At 42.2% G+C, this 19,808-nt stretch overlaps 1 protein-coding gene across 3 annotated transcripts in view; it reads left to right on the top strand.

The window, feature by feature from the left end:
- Nucleotides 1-774: 774 nt before the first annotated feature.
- Nucleotides 775-19,808, top strand: part of EPB41L4A (erythrocyte membrane protein band 4.1 like 4A) — a 255,409-nt gene continuing 236,375 nt past the window's right edge. Inside the window, exon 1 of one of the 3 annotated variants that reach the window (XM_030326299.1) lies at nt 775-1,082. In XM_030326299.1, the coding sequence (XP_030182159.1) occupies nt 984-1,082 (99 nt within the window). In that variant the 5' untranslated portion in view covers nt 775-983. The remainder of the gene's footprint in view (nt 1,083-19,808) is intronic. The other 2 variants (XM_030326309.1, XM_030326289.1) reach the window with 2 other exon arrangements.

Raw genomic sequence — 19,808 nt, 5'->3', positions numbered from 1 at the left:
CCCGGGAGCCGCCGCGGCCTGCGCGCCCAGGGCACACCCCCACCCGCCCGCCAGCGCGTTCCCAGCCTGGGCGCCCGCTTCTCCGCCCGCCGGCGCGCCCGCAAGCCCTCTGACTCCCCAGTTCTCTGAAAATCCCGGAGGAGCAGCGCTCCGCCGCCGCAGCAAAGGCGTTCTCGGAGGGCCAGCTTGAACTTAGGCACACGCAACCCCCCGTGATGAGTTCCACGGTCCCCAGACGGGAGCCGCGTCCCGCCACGAGCTGACTTGCACTCGCCGGTCTTGGTAAGGAGCCCGCTGCCCTTTCCAATACTTCTCGGGGTTCCGGGTGGCCGAGGTAGACTGAGTGACGATCCTCGCCACTGGCCCTGCCGTGGGACTGGGACGTCGCGGGTACCCCTGACACAAAGGAACAGCCGAGTGTTCCCCAGTCGGCGGATCGGACTGGGGGCTGCGGGGTGGGGTCGGAGCTGGAAGTGGGAGCCCTCCGGGGACTCCGCAGGGGAAGGAGGCCGGGTGTCTAGGTAGCACTCCGGCCGGGGACAGGCGGAGGGGGCTGCACAGCTCCCAAGGGCTTCCTCGTCTGGGGAGGGCCTCGAGCTCTCATTCCTCCCTTTTCTTGCTTCTTGCCCCCATTGCCAGACGACTTTTGTCGTCCCCAGGACTGCGGGAGGGGCCGCGGCGCCCCCGCCTTCGGAGGAGCCCGAGCCGCAGGATGCGCGGGGACGCGCCGCCGCCCTCTGTGCTCAGTTCCGCCGGCGCTTCCCCGGCGGCTCCCGGGCGCTGACTCCCGGGCTTCTCCGCCCTCCTTCCCTCCAGCCGGCGCCGGGCGGCTCGTCCGCGAGGCCCTGGACCTCGCCGGGAACCGGTCCCCTCGCCCTGGCCCCGGCGCGGACAATAAATTAATGCCTCGCGCTTGAGGGGAGGGGGCGGCTCGGCGCCTGGGTCGCAGCTTTCTCTCCTGGCTGGAGACGGCCACAGTCAACATGGGCTGCTTCTGCGCTGTTCCAGAAGAATTTTACTGCGAAGTTTTGCTTCTGAATGAATCCAAGTTAACCCTCACCACCCAGCAGCAGGGCATCAAGGTAGGCGCGGGCCGGGGGCGTGTTCCGGGGATCGGCAGCCGGGCGGGCGCGGGGGTCCTAGGCTTTGTCTGAGGGCTGTCACGGGTCTCGGCCGGCGACTGCTCTCTGCGCGGTGGGAAGGAGCCGCAGCTGCCCTGCGCTCAGGTGGAGTGTGGACGTGTCGGGGTGGATTCACTTCGAGTCCCTTCATAAAGGGAAGTAAGTTTCACGTCTCAAAGGGTGTTCGCTCATCGACTCTCAGCTGCAACCCACAGTCCTGCAACTGAGACCCAAACTCTTCCCGGGACCGGTTTCCTCCAAAAGCATCTAAGGCCCCCGCAGCTCCAAAGACGCGCAAACCTGAATATACAGGCTGAATACAGTGTTGAAGGCACGATTTCCTGTGGCTTTGTTGAGGCTTTTTTCTGTTAGTGTCATTGGGGAAGTAATCTAGTTGACTCGCAGAAACACATTTACTGGGTGGCTGTGATTGTGTTCCCTGGGTTTGTAGATGAGTAATGCTACGTTTGGACGGAAGATAATTTCCAGTTCCACAAGCGAACTGGTTTTATCCCCATATTTAAGTAAACATCTCTCAAAGCGACTCGGTAAATAACTTTGCGCCTCTCTGTAGGTCATTAAAATGGAACCACTACTATTAACCTAGAGAACCCAAACAAAAAGGCTGTGGGAGATTGCAGAGATCCACTTCCTTAATTTTGAAGAGTTCTTATGTTTATGGTTGACAACCTGACCGACGCGCCTGCGCGCTTGTTTTGCTCTTGCAAGCACGTAGTTACCAAAAAGTGATCGGAATTCGGAACGTTTTGTTTCTCTTTCTCCGTATTTAAATCACGGGAGCTTTTTAAGTAACCTTAGCAGCTGAGTCTGGTGAGGGGCTACCGCCCCCCCCCCCCCGCTATTGTCCCCCACTCTCCATCCTGGTAATGCTGGAGGTCTGAGAAAGAAGTTCAAGCTGCCAGTATCCTCTTCTAGTCTTGTATGTCAGAAGTTAATCCTAATGGCGTAGGCCCTGGTCATTTCCTTGTGTGAATGAGTTTTCACATAGCTTTATGCACTCCAGAGTAACTGTTCCTGGCTAAAAGCTTCAGCTTTGATGTTACCATTCTTGGTGTACAGAATTCTAATTTCACAGGTGTCGTTCTTCTGCTGGAGATGGGGGCGGGGGCAAAAATGATCAATTAAAGTCACAAGATAAAGTTAACCCTTCCTTTAGGAAATTGTTTTGAGCAGTTGTTTTCCAGTAATTATAAAAAGCAAAAGTCAATCAGATTCTCGTTTGGTGTTTCCTTTAAAAGCCAGGAAAAGACTCTTGGAAAAGGGTGTTTCATATTTTATATTTTCACCTTTTCTTTATGTTCCACCCCTCCACCCCCATGAAATCAGGAAAAGACCTTTTCAAGATGATGTAACATTCTTTGGTGTACTGTGCAAATAAGCAAAAATAAAAAAAAAAACATAAATTTTTGATAATACATAGATTCTCTTTGGCTTGGGGAAAGAAACCATTAGAAAAAGATAACGGATGATCTGATACTAAACCAACAAAGAAATCTTTCTGAAGTGCAAAGTCTATAAAGTCATCTGGAGTGTGAGCTTCCTATTTAATCATGAAAGCCATATCCCTGTCAGCTGTGGAGCATGTACATTATTCTGTCAAGAGAGCAGCCAAGGCTCGGGATCAAATGGAATAATTTTGTCAAAGAAACATGAATAAAAAAATCCTGATCCATAATTGCTTTTTATAACCTGATGGTGCTTATCTTGTTTTACAAATACGTTGAAAATTGGTGAGTGATTCAAAGGCAATAGCAACTTTATAATGCTGTTATTTTGGATATGTGCCATTTAACTAAACAATAATTTAAGCAGGCTTTTGTTGGAAGTAATCATTTTGCAACAGGCTTGGCCTCTTTCAGTGTCACAAAAGCATGCCACAATTATTTTGATGGCCATATGTGTAACACAGATGTTGTCTGCTGAAGTTAACCACATTATCTGTAACTACCAGGCTACCATGAAATGCATGTGTTAAGCACCTATCTACTTGTGGTATGTACTAAATTAAACACATATGTGTATTTATAAATGGAATAATGTACGAACAGCATCTCACGTGTAGATGGTATTCAAACGTTGAATGGATATGTGTATATTATTATTCTGTACATCGCGTTTTCTTTTTAACTCCTTTAGCTATGAGTGAAATAGTAAACTAAAATCTAAATGAAATAGCCAATAACTATAATGGTGTTTCCCCTTGGAAAAGTACATTTGAAAACTTTTATTATCATTAAAGTCAAAATTAAGCATATGACATCAATTAGCCCATTTCCCTCCTGAAATTAAAATAGAAAAATCTTTTTGTTTTTAAAAAGTATTTTCTAACATTTTGAGATGACCCTTTTCCATGTTCTATCTCAAATGAAATAAAGACCATTAATTTTGCATTAAAATTACTTACCTATTTCATTCCTTCATGGAAGGAATTTTACTGATTATTAAATAATCACTTAAGAATTTGCTTGTATTGCTATTATAATAATGTATTGTGAGTTTAGAAAAAGATTAATTATAGTAAATTTAAGTAGAAGAAATAGAGAAGCGTGGTAAAACATATTTTCTGTGTGCCATTTTGAAAAACACTTTCTGGATTTGTTTAAGCGCCACATTACAAAGTTAGTTATGAAGTGATTTTCTGCAACTTAGATCAAAGTCTTTCATCAACAAGAAAAAAAATTGATGTGTTTGTTCCCATGGAAAGGCACTTCAGCCTTGAGACGATGGTTACACGTCTTCTATGTCAAGATGAATAGCAATTAAATGGAAAATAATTTTCTATTAAAAACATAATATATTTGTATTCATATTCATACTAACATTATGGAGAAATTTGCTTCTTTTTTTTTTTAGAGGTAACCTCACCTTGACAAGCTGGAAGTCTTTGGCATGCAGTTTGAGCCCTATCTAAGATTTATAAGAATCTTATAAATAAGGTTTATATAAACTGAAAGCTATTGGTGGTGTGTTGACCCCCACACAATAGCTTTTAGCTATTTGTTCTATGCTGCTATCTCTGTTGTTTATTTAAGTAAGTATTTCTGCTGTGGTTGGTCTTTTGGTTTTTTGGAGCAATGTTTGCTCAGGGAAACTTTTGTTACGTCCTTTGTCGCTCTCTGTGCTGGGGGAAGTAAGGATCTTTCTTTTTGTTGTCTGAGAGAGCAAAATTTGTGGCTCAAACTACTGGTATAAGTTGACATTTGATTAGCAAAAGATTTTCAGGGAAAAACAAATCACAAGGTTTGATTAGAAATTTAGTCCTCAAAGTTGCTGCTACAAATATGAACTGGATTAATATTTTTGTTTCAGGGAGGCTGTCGTGCTCTGAGCAGTAATGTAATAAACACTGAGGTGCTCATTTTTCTCTTGTTGTATTTGACTAAATTAATGAAACCAATATGACAGCAAGATGGAAATTCCATTAACTTTTTAAAAGGCATTATTGAGATATACAATTTCACACATTTGAAGGGTACAGTTTACCCATTAACTTTTAAATGAAGTTACTTCCTAATCATCCTGAGGTTTCTGAGGGAATATTGTGAGTCAGTTTTGATGCTTCAATCAGAAACTTCCTAATAAACTAGAAAAACAGAAAGTGGAGACTTAAATTATATGCATCTCGGTTACCGAGAATTATAATTTTTACTCCATTTGGACTGGCGAGGAAAACGCCTAAGAAGATTAAGAAGACAGTGAAAAGCAGTAGTGGTTCATAAATCATATTAAGTATATAGGTGAATACCTGTATCTTTTAACATCAGCCTCATAAGATACAGAGTCAGGGACCTGATAAACATAAGATGAAGCAAGTAATCGTACACCAACATTACTGTTAATGTGAGATTGGCTGTGGGTCTTGATTGGTTGGTAAATTAGATGTGACTGGGTTAGATGTAGCCCTCACTGACACTGCATCTTCATTCTGAAATTCAAATAGAATGTCCATGTTGTGTCTGTTTAAGATGGACTCCTATATTAATCCTCCTTCAAAAATTCTTTTTTGTTTTTAAAATTATTCAAACTGTTTTCAGCTTTACTAAGGTATAATTGACAAATGAAATTAAAGTGTACAACATGATTTTGTAGAATATAAGTTGTGAAAGGATTCCCACCATCCCACCACAGAGGTAATGAACACATCCATTACTTCACATAAATTACCTTTTTGTTATTGTTGAGAGTACATAAGTTCTGCTTTCTTAGCAAATTGCGTTTCTACAATACAGCCTTATCAAGATCCCCAAACTGTGAATGCTCTCGCAGCTAATGGCTGTCCTTCTGCAAGTGCTTCTAATTTCCTTGTTTTTTGGTGGACCACACTTTTTTTTAGTCCTGTTAATATAATTTTTCTTGAATTCTGTAATGCTAAACTTGAACTGACTTTGAACTAAACTTCAACTAATGCAGAGCTGTTAGGGGGTGCCTGGGTGGCTCAGTTGTAGGAACATGCGACTCTTGATCTTGGGGTCATGAGTTCAAGCCCCAAGTTGGACATAGTCTACTAACAATAATAATGATAATGATGATGATGATGATGATAATACAGAGCTGTTGTTGCTCTTGAGCATGGGTGGTGTCTTCATCCATTTGGGCTGCTATAACCCATACTGTAGACTGGGTGGCTTATAAACAAAAGAAATTTATTTCTCATAGTCCAGCATGGTCAGGTGAGGGCCTTTTTCTGGGTGAAAAACTTCTTGTGTACCCTCACATGGCAGAAGGGGCTGTGGAGCTTTTTTGGCCCTCTTCTGTAAGAGCAGTAATCTTGAAGGCCCCAACTCCTAATGCCTTGGGGGTTAGGTTTCCAACATAATGGATTTTAGGGGCACACAAACATTCTGACCATAGTAGGTGGTGATAAAGTTAAATCTAAATAGTAGAGACAGAGGTCCAGACTCTTCTTTTGATCAGCCAGATGGACAGTAGTTTGTTATTTTTATTAAGACACTTACAAAGAAAATGGGAAACTCTTCTCTGATGGTTTGTGTCAAGTTGTATCTCAGTGTAGGGCTAGACAATTCTTTGTTGTGGGAGGTTTTCCTGTCCATTGTGGGATAACTGTGTTCCTAGCCTCTACCCACGAGATGCCCATAGCACCTCTTGCCCATTTGCGACAACCAAAAATATCCCCAGCTGTTACCAAATGTCTCCTGAGGGGCAAAAGGCATAAATTCCAAACTGCATTGTTTGCATTAGCACCCTACCTTATCTAGACCTTTAGCAGTTCTGAATGCCTACCCAAATGACTTGGTCTGTGGGTACACGGAAATGTTCCCTTTCCCAAATGTACCAGACTCTTGTGCCTTTTTAGGCACTGGATTCCTGCTGAGTGGTGTACCCTTTTACCTTTCCCTAAGTACACACTCCTCTGGATTCATCCTTTAAGACTTGAATCAAGTGTCCTACTTGCCAGAAAGCCTTCAACCCAGGCTGACCAGGCAAACTTAAGTGCTAGTCCTGGCCTCACATACGCCCTGTAATAGCACTTAGCGCATTGCAAGCATTATTTCTGGATACATCTGTCTCCTCCGGTAGCCTGTGAGCCCCTACCTGTGGTCCCCTAGCAGCTAGAGCTACACACCTCATGCAATAGATGCTTATTAACTGTCGTTTGAATAGAGAGTTGAAAGGAGTGATGTTACAGCTGGAACAGGACACATTGAAAATCTTATGGATAATGAGGTTCCTTTGCCATTTTATTTCTACTAGAAAAGGTCTCAGAATAAAGTAAACCTCACTGTGAAAAGTCTGTTGCCAAGATACTCTAATTTTTATATTGATAATGGGTGGAAAATGAGATGGTGCTGTGGACTGAATGTATGCAGCACACCGAACAGCTGATGAGCGGCTTTTTCAGAAAACCCGAATCATACCTTTTTTGTATCATAGAGGTTAGTATTCCGTCTTTCCGTCTCTCTCTTTCTTTATTTCTAAAATAAAGAAACTTTCCACTTAGAACTTGAGTCTTTTGGAAGAGGGGCATGTTTCGAGAGTGGAAGATAGATTCTCACACATTAGTTACTTTTTCTTGTCTCGTATTCTGTACACCACGTGAGGACATAGTCCGTTGGTTTCACGGTGTGGGTTTACACAATCAGGGGCCATTGTGTAATTTTTAATCTTGCCATGCCACCCATTTTACTCTTGAAGCTGCGTAAACCTCATCTGACACTGCTGTAAGGCTTACTGGCACAGACAGTGTCAAAAGTTAAATATTATGTTTTTAAAATGTTTCATTTATTTGAGAGAGAGAGACAGAGAGAGAGAGAGACAGAGAGAGAGAGAGAGAGAGAGAGAGAGCGAGAGCATAAGTAGGGGAGGGGCAGAGGGAGAGAGAGAGAATCCCAAGCAGGCTCCATGGGCAGAGCTCGATGCAGGGCTCAATGTCATGAACCGCGAGATCATGACCTGAGTCAAAATCAAGAGTCAGACACCCAAATGACTGAGCCTACCCAGGTGCCTCAAATACTGGGTTTTTATGACAAATAAGTTTTCAATTCCTATGCACAGTGTATTTTTCTGCAGACCAGATATAAACACGACAAGTCAGAGGTCAGATTTACCATGCCTCTCCAGCTTCTCTGGGATTGACTGCTTTGTCTGAGCTGTCTGCAATATTTCAGCCTCAGTGCTCCTCATCAGCCTGCTTTGGGTTGTAATGAGTAACTGCCATTTTCTTCTGCATCACAAGATGTGTTTCTAAGTTTCATGTATTAAGATTGACCAGGCATCACTTGTTTAGGTATAGCCTAGGTGCGTTAAGGTCAGGAACCAGCCTGTTTAGTGTATGACTTGAAAAGCCTGTTAACTACATTTTGGTGAGTCTGTACCATTCTAAAAAATGTGGATTGCATTCTTGCATCCTCTGAGCCATGTATGTAGTTCTTGTTTGTTTGTTTAAGTGGAACAGCCACTGTTCCTTAGTGCCGCCTACTGTTAATCCATTACTCTAACTAAACATTTTGCTTAGGAGATTCCCCAAAGGCTGAGATGGCTCCCCCAGAGGCTTTCCTAATAATAATCCTGAAGACATGAAAGGGCCTAGCAGTGGCTTCCAAATGTGTGAGAAGTTTGTTTTTAAGGGTATTGAGATGCCAAGAGGAAGTTAGGACAAGGGAGATGGTGGCAGGCAAGGAAAACCAAGAGGTGCTGAGTGCTAGCCCCCATGGACAATAACCAAAAGGTCAGATAGTGGGGGAGGAATTAGCCGACCAAGACCGAAGACAGAACCAAATGTAGCAACAGACTATTTAGAAATGACATGCGTAAGAACATGAGAAAGCACAGTTTATGATGCCAGGGGTTCCTGGCATTGTGGGGATGGTGTCCCAGAATACAGCTTTCCAGACAAACAGTGGCCCGAGAGAGGGTCAGATTCCTGGGCTAGCCTAACAAAGACTGTTTGAGTTTTGGGTCCCACCTTGGTCTTCATTCAGAGCTGAGTTTGAGAGGCAGTCTTGGAGCCTCTGTCACCTTAACTATCACTTGTCAAAACTGGTTTTTCTCTACCATACTTAATGATCCTAATGTAGTCATGGCCCTCATGTGTCACACATGAATCAGGCTTCTAACCTGGATGCTGTGTGACCACCTTCAGCCTCTCCCGTCTCACCACCCCCATCCCGTGTTCAAACCCTGCTCTGCTTGTGACTGGCCACGTGACTCTTCCCTGGAACTAGGCTCTGCTTCCTCATCTGTAAGTTGGGGGGCATGATAGCTGCTGGATGACTGTAGAATTTGAGAAAAAAGTTTAGGCACATAGGATTAAAAGGTGCTCAATAAATGATAGTTATTATTATGCACTATCTATTATTTGCTAATAAATTTCTTTGTGAATTCCAGTTTGTGATATCTAACCCCTTGTTCCTGCCCAAAGTGATGCTGTCTCTCTGAGGGGGTGGGTGGGTGTTAGAAATTGGGGAATAGGGTGGTTGATATTCATATATACAAGTGATCTGTCAGATCTCTTTCGCCTCACATTGCCTCAGCTACCACTGGAAGGCTAAAACTCTACATCTGTACCCCTAGGCCAGACTTCCTTCCTCTCACCTGAATTTTACTTCTGATTGCCCACTGGGTATCACACAAGATGCTTAAGCCCATCATCACTACCCCTCTGCTCCCGCTAGTCCTGCTCCTTCTGTGCTGCCTAGTTTGATGAATGAGACCACACTTGGTCTTTACCAGTTAAGATGCTTTGGTTTATAGTTACAGAGATCCGACTGCAAACAGCTTTAATATGAGGAAATTTGTTTGCTCACCTATCAGGGACTCTGGGGACAAGGATAGGAGTTGAGGGTGGGTTGATGACATCAAGGCCCCAGCTTCTCTCCATCCCTTCTGTGCTCTGACATCTTGGGAGGGTGTCATCAGCAGGTGGTAGCAGACGTTTGTGGAGATGATAATCGTACATGGCAGTATGTGAGATAGGAGTAGAGATGGCCTATTTTTTAGGAGAGAAGACACTTCCTCCAGAAGTCCCTCAGCAGACTTCCCCTTGTGCCTTTTAGCAGAAGGAGTCTTGTGGTCGTTCTTGAGCCATAATGGCAATGGGATAACCTTTGGGGTGCTGTATCCTCCATGGGGCAGGGTGGGGGTGGAATCAGTTTCCCTGAGGCAAGTGACCTCGTGGGGGAGAGGCCCAGTCAGGAAGGAAGGAGGGAGTTGTGGGTGTTGTTGGCCATGACAGTGTTCACTCAATCCCTTGGGTCAGGATTCTGGCACACATGCTCTCCTTAAATTTCCACATCCGTCCAGGCATTGGAATTCCCAACTCCTGAACATCTTCCAGATTTGTTTCTCCTCCTCACATTACTCCTGCCATGGTTTATACCTGTCTCAGGTGTCAGCTGGACAGTTGCAGAAGGCTTCTCACCACCGCCCTTGTCTCTAGCATTAACTCCTTGTGATTACCTATAGGGTGGTCTTTCTCATCTCGACCCCTACAGCTCAGGTTTAAATTCCTTCATGGTGGCCGCAGGGCAGCATTCCTGCCCTTTGGTGATTGGACTCACCTCCCTCTGTTCTTTCTCCCACCTTTTCCTTATACCTATTTTGTATTGTAGCCAGACTGAGATGCTTCCAAGTCTGAATGCTCCACATTCTCCCCTGCCTGTGTCTTTTTCTCAGCCTGTAAAGCCCCACCCAGCTTCCTCTTGTTTGATTGAAGTCCCAGCCCTCAATGAGCAATGACCTTTTCTGAAGACTTCTCCTTGGTGTAGCACAGGAGAGGCCCTCTTCTGATCCTGATCAAGCCCGCATTTCGTTGCAGCAGTTCCTCTGCTGTCCTGTCCACCTCACCCTGGGAGGAATATAGTAAGGTGAAGAGAGCATGGGCTTTGTCTAGGTAGATGTGGCTTCGGGTCTCCCTCCCATTTGTTCAAGCTATAAACTTGGCCAGTCATTTACCCTCTCTGAGTCTGCTTCCTCATCTGAAAATTAGGGTAGGCCTTCCACCTTATTCTGAGATACTGCATGTGAAACCTTTAGTTCCGTGCCTGATGAGTGGTAGCTGTTGTATTAGAGATGGAAAGCCTTGAGAGAGAGGACTAAGTCTTTTTTATGGGATATCTCCAGTCAAGCCCAGTTCCTAAGGAGTAGTAGGTATCCACGAGTTAATATGAATAAGAAAAGATACCTCTAGATTGACATAAATGAATGAACCTGAGGAAGCAAAGACATCTTTCTACTCTTTACTGCCCAGGTTCCCTGGGTACAAATAGTGCACCTGCTTGACTGCTTAATTTCTTAATTTAAGTTTTTAAAAACAGTTTTAAGATATAAACCACACACTATACAATTCATCTATTTAAAGTGTGCAATTCATATATCCACAGAGTTGTGCAACCATTACCGCAATTTTAGAACATTTCATCACTCCAGAAAGAAACCTCATACCTAGTAGCAGTCCACTCCATATGTCTTTCTAACCTTCCCACCCACACCCCCTAGCTAGGCAACCACTAATCTTTCTGTCTATATAGATTTCCACACTCTGGACATTTCATAGAAATGGGTTCATGTAGTATGTTGTCTTTTGTGACTGGCTCCTTCACTTTGCATAATGCTTTCAAGGTTCATTCCTAATGTATCAGTATTTCATGTCATTTTATTGCTGAATAATATTCTACTGTATGGATATGCTTTATTTATCCATCCAATAGTTGATGGACTTTGGCTAGTATAATAATGTTGCTGAGAAGATTCATGTTCAAGTTTTTATGTGGACATAGGTTTTAATTTCTCTCGGATGTATACCTAGGAATTGATGGGTGTAACATTTGTGAGGAACTGCCAAACTGTTTTCCATAATGGTTGTGTCATTTTACATTCCTACCAACGTGTAAGGTTCCCAATTTCTCCACATTCTCACCAACACTTGTTATAATATGTATTTTTGACTGTAACTATCCTATTGTGTGTAAAGTGTTATCTCGTTGTGGTTTTGATTTGTATTTTCCTGGTGAATAATGAAGTTGGGCATCTTTTAATGTGCTTATTGACCATTTGTATATCTTCTTTGGAGAGATGTTTATTCTTTGCCAAATTCTGAAATTGGGTTGTCTTTTTAACATTGAGTATAAAAGTTTTTTTTTTTTTAAAAGGATGTATATGTCCTTTATACAAGTCTCTTATCAGATATTTAATTTAGAAATGTTTTCTCTCATTCTGTGGGTTTTTGTTTTGCTTTCTTCACAGTGTCCTTTCATGTACAAGAACTTTTAATTTTGATGGAGCCCAGTTTATTTTTTCTTTTGTTTCCTGTGCTTTTGGAGTCATATCTGAGAAATTGTCACCTAACACAAGGTCATGAAGATTTACTCCTATGTTTTCTGCTAAGGGTTTTATAGCCTTGTTCTTACATTTAGGTCCATGATTCACAGATATAGATAGATCTGTGGGTATCCAGTTGTCCTAGCTTGTTTTTGGAAAGATTATTTTTTCTTATTGAATTGTCTTGGTACTATTACCAAAAAATCAATTGGCAGTAAACGTGGAGATTAATTTCTGGACTGTCAATTCTGTTCCATTGATTTACATGCCTATTTTTTTTTTTTTTTTAATTTTTTTTTTCCAACGTTTATTTATTTTTGGGACAGAGAGAGACAGAGCATGAACGGGGGAGGGGCAGAGAGAGAGGGAGACACAGAATCGGAAACCGGCTCCAGGCTCCGAGCCACCAGCCCAGAGCCTGACGCGGGGCTCGAACTCGCGGACCGCGAGATCGTGACCTGGCTGAAGTCAGACGCTTAACCGACTGCGCCACCCAGGCGCCCCTACATGCCTATTTTTATGCATCTTTTATTAGTTCCTTGGTAAGGTAGGTGTTTGTCATTTATCAAAGAAACACTCCAGGTTAAAGCAAATTTGAGGACTGACCAGTGGGATAGAGCAGTGGAAACGCAACAACAGAGAGTGCACAACACACTCCAAAAACACTCCCTGAAGTTCCAGACCCTGGACAGTCTATGACCCCTTTTTAATATAGTAGTACTCGAAGGTGCAGGACATGCAACAAGCTATTAAAACACGTGAAAGACAGAAACCTAGCCAAAATGATGAAATGGAAGAATTCTCCTCAAAAGAAAATCCAGGAAGAAGTGACAGCCAGATAATTGCTCAAAACAGATATAAACAATATATCCAAACAAGAATTTAGAATAACAATCACAAGACTAATAGTGGGCTTGAGGAAAGCATAAAAGACAGCAGAGAATCTATTGCTGCAGAGATCAAAGACCTAAGAAATAGTCATGATGAAATAAGAAATGCTCTAAATGAGATGCAAAATAAACTAGCTACAGTGGCCGTGAGGATGGAAGAAGCAGAGGAGAGAATAGGTGAGATAGAAGATAAAATTATGGAAAATGATGAAGTTGAAAAAAAGAGGGACAGGAAATTAGACCATGAAGGGAGAATTAGAGAGCTAAGTGATTCCATGAAACAAAATAATACCCGTATCATAGGAGTTCCAGAAGAGTGAGAGAAAGGGACAGAAGGTTTATTTGAACAAATTATAGCTGAGAACTTTCCTAATCTGGGGAAGGAAGCAGCATCTAAGTCCAAGAGACACAGAGAACTCCCTTCAAAAGAAATTTGATATGTAATACTTTTGAAAAAATATCCTGTAAACTTCCTGTGGGCTGTAAAACATTGTCTGTTTTATCCACTATAAAATCCTCAAGAATCTGGAAGGGTGTCAGGCACATGGTGGTGCTCAGTAAATATTTGTCATATTTGAAGGGCTGATAGAAGGATTGTTTTAGTGAAGTTGCAGCTACTGCTTTTATAACTTGAAACCTTGGTTGAATATTTAGATTTCCAAAAACTGTTCTGTGCATCCTTTGACTATTGCTATTTACATTGTGTATAAAGGATTTGCCTTTGATTCTTGTATACTCTTTCTGTAAACCACTTGATAGAGGACTAGAAAAAGGGTATTTGCATGTTTTATGAATAATTATATTAGTTTTTCAAGTTTATTTATTTTGAGGGAGAAAAAGAGTGAGTGCACACGTGAGTGGTGCCGGGGAGAGGCAGAGAGAGAATCCTGAGTAGGCTCTATGCTGTCAATGAAGAGTCTGATGTGAGGCTCAAACTCACGAACCATGGGATCATGAGCTGAAATCAAGAGTCAGCAGCTTAACTGACTGAACCACCCAGGTGCCCCAATTTTGTTAGTTTTGATAGGTGAAGGTATAGCATGTTAGATGAGCTAATATTTAAATAGGTGTGTGGATTTTATCTGTTACCTTGAAAGATACTGAGAGATTGCTAGAGATTTGCCCTGAGCAGTGTTCTGTGCAAGGTTTTCCTTCTAGGAAAATGATGTAGATGGTTTCAAGACTACTTCTGAACACACATACCCTCTCCTCACCCTTGTGACGTCCTTTTGACCCTGAACTTCTAGGATTCCTAGCAGGAGTGCAGGTTCAAGCCTAGGAAGCAACTATGGCTTTATGGAATTAGACTAACATCCCCCATGACTAAGGACAATTGTAGCAAATCTTAGTGGTATTGAAACTGGCATCGGGTGCGCTTTACAGTTGTGTCTGGATTGCACACTTTGAAAGTTGGTAGTATTGAAACAGTTGAAAAATCCCAACAGATAAGCTGGCGATAGGCAGTTCCTTGGCGAAGAACACCTCAAGTGTCTAGAATCTAGGTAATGCCATAGCAGGACAAATTTTTCACACAAACCCATTTCTACCTGTCATTGTTTTTTCCTGCCAGCCACTCATTCTTTTGCCCAACAGTTCAGCCGTCTGATTCTCTGCACCTAACCTGTGTGTGGTCACGTGGCCTCACTTCATGCAGCCCCAAGATGCTGCCAGAAAACACAGCAGACACCAGGGGGAGAATGTGTAAGAGATGGCGTGAATTATAGCAGACCGGATTTCACTTAGAATAGAGAGGGCTGGCATGGACGTTCGGAATTGTTCCACCCAGTCCTCTGATTCTACAGGCGAGGGAACAGAGGACCAATGAGGGGCGATTTGCCAGAGCCCAGCATAGGGTCCTAGAACCCTGTCTCTTGGTTTCCCATCTGGTCATTTTCTCGGTGCTTACCCGCCCCTCATTCCTTTGCCGCATGCAAGGAGGGAAGGGCTGGGAGCTGATTATAAAGGAAGAGGTCAGAACTGATTGAAAATCACTTAGGTTTACTGCCAATCCCATCTCCTCCCATGTTCCCAAGCCCTCCCTCTTCCCTCTCTCCTTCTCTTTAAATCTTTATAGGCGTACAGTCTGGCCTGATTTCCTTCTGCAGTCTTGGCATGTGGATTTGTGGCTCTCTTTTCAGGTAGATTATAAGAAGGAGAGACCCTTTTGTCTCAAGGAATCTTTTTTTTTTTTTTCCAGTTTAGAAAAGAGTTTGCTTACATGGAATTTCTTTTCAGAGCAACACTTACTACATTGCATTTTAATTATTTTGGCTTAAAAAAATGCTTATTTATCTAAAAGGTCTATAGTTCTTCCTTGGTCTTTATTTTGTAAAGCTTTGCCCTGAGTTCTTACAGCTCCGTTCTGATTATCTCCTTAGGAAGGAAAATTAAAAACTGATTACCAGTGACCCATCTTTACTGCCTGAGGGCGGGTGCAAGGGAGGAGAGCAGAAAGGTAAAATTGCTCTTTCGTTGAAAGGTTTCAGATGGGCCAATCATCAGGAGGCTAATAGATCTTTTCCCTTGATAACGATTATTTCATGCATCTGCAGCTGTTTACAAGGGCACTTGGAGGATGTGCAAGTTTTCCAGAATTCCACAGAGAGCCAGCTTTTTTTTTTTTCTTTCAGACACTGTTTTTACATCATGTTCTGGGACAGTTATTTAAAGATAAATAGTTTTTGAGTGTGAGAGTATGGGGAGGTGGGGTCTGGACTAATACCATGTGTCTGGAATTGTCGGTATGGCTTTGTGAACTCAATTCTACAAGAATTCATTCAGAGCTTGTTGTGTGCCCATTAGCATCCAGGATTTCTGGCAGGGATGATAAAATAGAGGGAGGACTCTTCCCTGTAAGAAGTTTAGCTTTTAGGAGGAAAGACAAACGTTAACTTATAAAACAACAGACCCAAGAAAAGAATTTGTAACCAAGTATTGAGTTATGTGGTGGAGATTCTAAGAGGTAAAGAAATTCTTATAAGAAATCATGTTTCTAATATGCCAAGGTGGGGTTAATAAAAAAAGGGGTTTTAAAAAAAGTGAATACAGGTTCACAGTACCTTACCTGAAACCTTTGGGGCCAGGGGGGTGTCAAGATTTGAAAATTTTCAGATTCCAGCTAGGTGATATGGTGTATATACCATGTATCTTGTATCATCCCTGGCAGGTCTGGGGTGGCACCTCATAAAACAAGAACATTAACATTTGTGCAGCTCATCTTCTGGATACTCACGATAAGTGGATGTGTGTGTGTGTGTGGGGGGCATATAAATACTCTAAGTAGCCTTATGCCAGCATATAACAGATTTTGTCCCTGTGTTAGTTATCTATTGCTGTGTGGCATGTTATATCCAAAAGTTAGCAGCTTAAGGAACAAACATTTATCACCTACTGACTCTGTGAATCTGGAATCCAGGAGCGGCTTAGCCGGATGATTCAGGTTCAGGGTCTCTCATGAGGTTGTATGCAAATTGTAAGTGAGGCCTCAGTCATCTTGGGATGGTGGAGCTGTTCCAGGCTTACTCTCGTGCATGTTGGCAAGCCTCAGTTCCTCACCACAAGGGCCTCTTCATCGGCTCCTGAGTGTTCTTGCAGCATGGTGGCTGGCTTCCCTTCAGAGCGAGTGATCCTAGAGAGAGAAAGCCCAGGATAGAAGCCACAGTCTTTTTAACATCCTCCTACTTTTGCAATACTCTGTTGGTCACACCAATCAACTTTGGTGTGAATATTGTGAGGCAGGGGTTGCTGGGAGCCTTCTTGAAGGTGGATTACCATAGTTATCCAATGGGTTTTAGCATCAAACTTAAAATACAGAGTTTTCATAGCTTTTTGGGTTTTGGATTGTGGAAAAGAGATTGTGAACTTCTTTGTAGACTTTGGTCTCCTCATAGTGATGACTTGTGGGGATAGACTGTGCTTCTGAAGCCAGTTTAGGGTGGCAAGTTAGCATGAACATAGAGGAATAAATTTGGTGGAGGAAGAAGGGTATCTGAGAATACTCAGACTCAGTCTACTGCGTGCTAGGCACTGTACTTGATGCTGGAGATAAAAGGGTGAATTAGATATCACGAGAATCATCTGGAGCTAGAATTATGCTTTGAGAAATCTAGAATTTTAATTTTTTTTTAACGTTTATTTTACTTTTGAGACAGAAACAGAGCATGAACGGGGGAGGGGCAGAGAGAGAGGGAGACACAGAATTGGAAGCAGGCTCCAGGCTCTGAGCCATCAGCCCAGAGCCCGACGCGGGGCCCGAACCCATAGACCGTGAGATCGTGACCTGGGCCGAAGTCGGACGCTCAACCGACTGAGCCACCCAGGCACCCCGAGAAATCTAGAATTTTAACTTTGAAAAGTGATCAGTGCTTGATGAAAATATTTTTATTGAATATCTACAATAAAAAAAGGCAGCTTGTGTAGTAGGAGAAGGAAAGAATACAGACTCAGAAAACCTGGATTCCTGTTCCAGCTCTTTCATTTTTAGTTTGGAAAAGTCCATGTTTTGGACTTTTCATTTGTAAAATTAAACTGATGCTATGTTATCCCATCAGTATCACAAGCATTGTGAGGTTCAAAGAGGATAATGGCTGAAAAAACTGCAAAATGCTGAAGTGTTATGGAGTGTCAATTTACTAACTAGTGGACTTTGGCAAATTATTTAATTCTGTGCCTTGGTTTCATCATCAGTGAAGTGAAGATGATAATACTACCCACTTCATAGACGGCTATGAGGTTTGAGTGAAATAATCCATGTAAGGGCTTAGAGTAGTGCCTAGCATATGATAACATGAGAAATACCAAATAAATATTAGCTGTTATTATTACGTAGCCATATAGTGCTAATCCTAATGGGAGATTAAAAAGAAGTGAAATGATGACTCAGAGTGTCTTTAGACAGTTCTAAACAATAAGTCAAATTACAGTTTCCCTGAAAAGGCTTTTTATTGTTTGTATTTGCATTTGCTGACTAGAAAACTGATTTATTGGGTTGGACAGAGATCACTTTGAAACCAACTACCAGCTTCCTCCCCACCCCCTCTCTTTTTTTGAGGTTGATCTTCATGTGCAGCTTTTCAGACTTCTGAAGGTCGTAGCTGAAAATAAATCCCTTTGCATTAATGGTAATGTAGTAGTCAGTTTGCCTACCCAAGCATAAAGAGTTAAATTCAATTTAGATAATCTTGATCACTTGATGAAGATGTGTTTCAAACACATGAGGCTTCGGTTTGGAAATCTGGCAGGATTTACTCATTAAAATTCTTTGTAGGACTAAAATTACAAGTCAAAACTGAAGCTTGCAGGTTTTTTTTTTTTGTGAATTTCAGTGATGATGACAATTGAGCTTATTACAATTTAGTCTTTGTAAGGATTTTAATAGCCTTATTTTGAGGATCATGAGAACTTAAATAAATCATTATTTTCTAGAATCTTTTGTCCCATAAACCTTGAAGAACTTTTCCTTAGACTGCTTTAAGCTATTACAGACACCCCGGTAGAGAAGGCTGTGACAATGTCATGGAAACGTCAGTATTGACACAGGCATGATGGGGACTCCCAAAGAATGACTATAAAGGAAACTAGACCCTAGGCTGACAGCAGATGAGTCCCCTTAGGTCCTGTGAATTGGGGTGAAAAAACTTGGGCACCTTGTATGCTTTCAGGTTAAAAATCTTGAGTTTTTCTCCTGCTTGAAAATGCTGAACCATGTGTGTGAATATGTGCACATATATGCCCACCAGCAGGAAAAAGATAATGACCTAACATTTAAGTACCATTTTAATATTTGGGTCAGTTGTGTTTAAGAATAAATATATGACTAACTGCTCTTTAGGAAGCCACTTATCTTCCTTTTAAATATTGTTTTCATATGATGAACAGTATTTATGTCCTGAGACAATATATATTTTTTTAAGTATGAAGATCAGGGCAACTGAAAACTGGTGTGCATATTCAATAAGGTGTACCTTGCTTTACTCAACAAATTATTTTTCTAAAAATTTTCATTGTAAATTCATACATGTTTTAAACTGCTTCCCATCTGGTGTCGTTGACAAGTTGAAAGAGACATAAGGACTTTTCCCCCTAGGGGAAGGGTGGTGATTTTCTGTGCTGAATTGCTTGCAGTTTCCTGGGTCTGCCATGTGCTTTTCCCCTTGTCACTGTCACTCCTGAGTTGACCAAAGCCATGTTCCCAACAAAGAGTGGTGTGGTTTTCAGCACAAAGCAAAAGGCAGGCATACTTTATTTGGCTTTACAAATACACAAAGGTATTTACCAGAGGACAAATTTCTGCCTTTGTCCTCAAATGGTTAGATAATTTTGTGCTTTCTGCCTGAGTTTGGGGTCACAAAGTGACAACAAAATGACCATTTCCCCACATGTGTAATAAATGCTGCTGCTCTGAGTGGAATCTGTGGCTTATTAGACATGCTGAGTTGTTAGTTTTCTAAGCATGTTCCACCAAAAATGATGATGAGCTAAGATAGCTTAAGCTGACTGGCGTATTTTGAGTCTTGTTGCATGTATTTGTCAAAGAGCTTGGCTCTCATTTTGGCTAGTCTTTTCTCTATCGAAGATTCATTGACACTATTTGGGTCAGTTTGGCTGTATTTCTTGTGTTCGATTCCTAGTGCAGGCAGAAAAGGGAGTAAGAGCCAGTGAGAATCCAAATATTTGGAAACATCTGTGATTTTTTATAATGCTTACTGATAACATTTTACACTCCCCCTTAAAACTTTTGGGCTGAGAATATAGCATATACAAACTACATGCACATTTGCTATACATGCATCTGGTTATTTCTGGTTGTGTCAGTGCATGCGGGGATAACATTTAAAAAAAATTCTTCAGGGGCACCTGGGTGGCTCAGTCAGTTAAGTGTCCGACTTTGGCTCAGGTCATAATCTCACGGTTTGTGGGCTCAAGCCCCCTGTCGGGCTCTGTGATGACAACTCAGAACCTGCAGCCTGCTTCAGATTCTGTGTCTCTCTCTCTTTCTGTC

The sequence above is a fragment of the Lynx canadensis genome, chromosome A1 (genome assembly GCF_007474595.2).
Source record: "Lynx canadensis isolate LIC74 chromosome A1, mLynCan4.pri.v2, whole genome shotgun sequence".
Taxonomy (NCBI): Eukaryota; Metazoa; Chordata; class Mammalia; order Carnivora; family Felidae; genus Lynx; species Lynx canadensis.
Note: the sequence above shows the minus strand (reverse complement) of the source record. Positions and strands in the feature narration are given on the sequence as shown.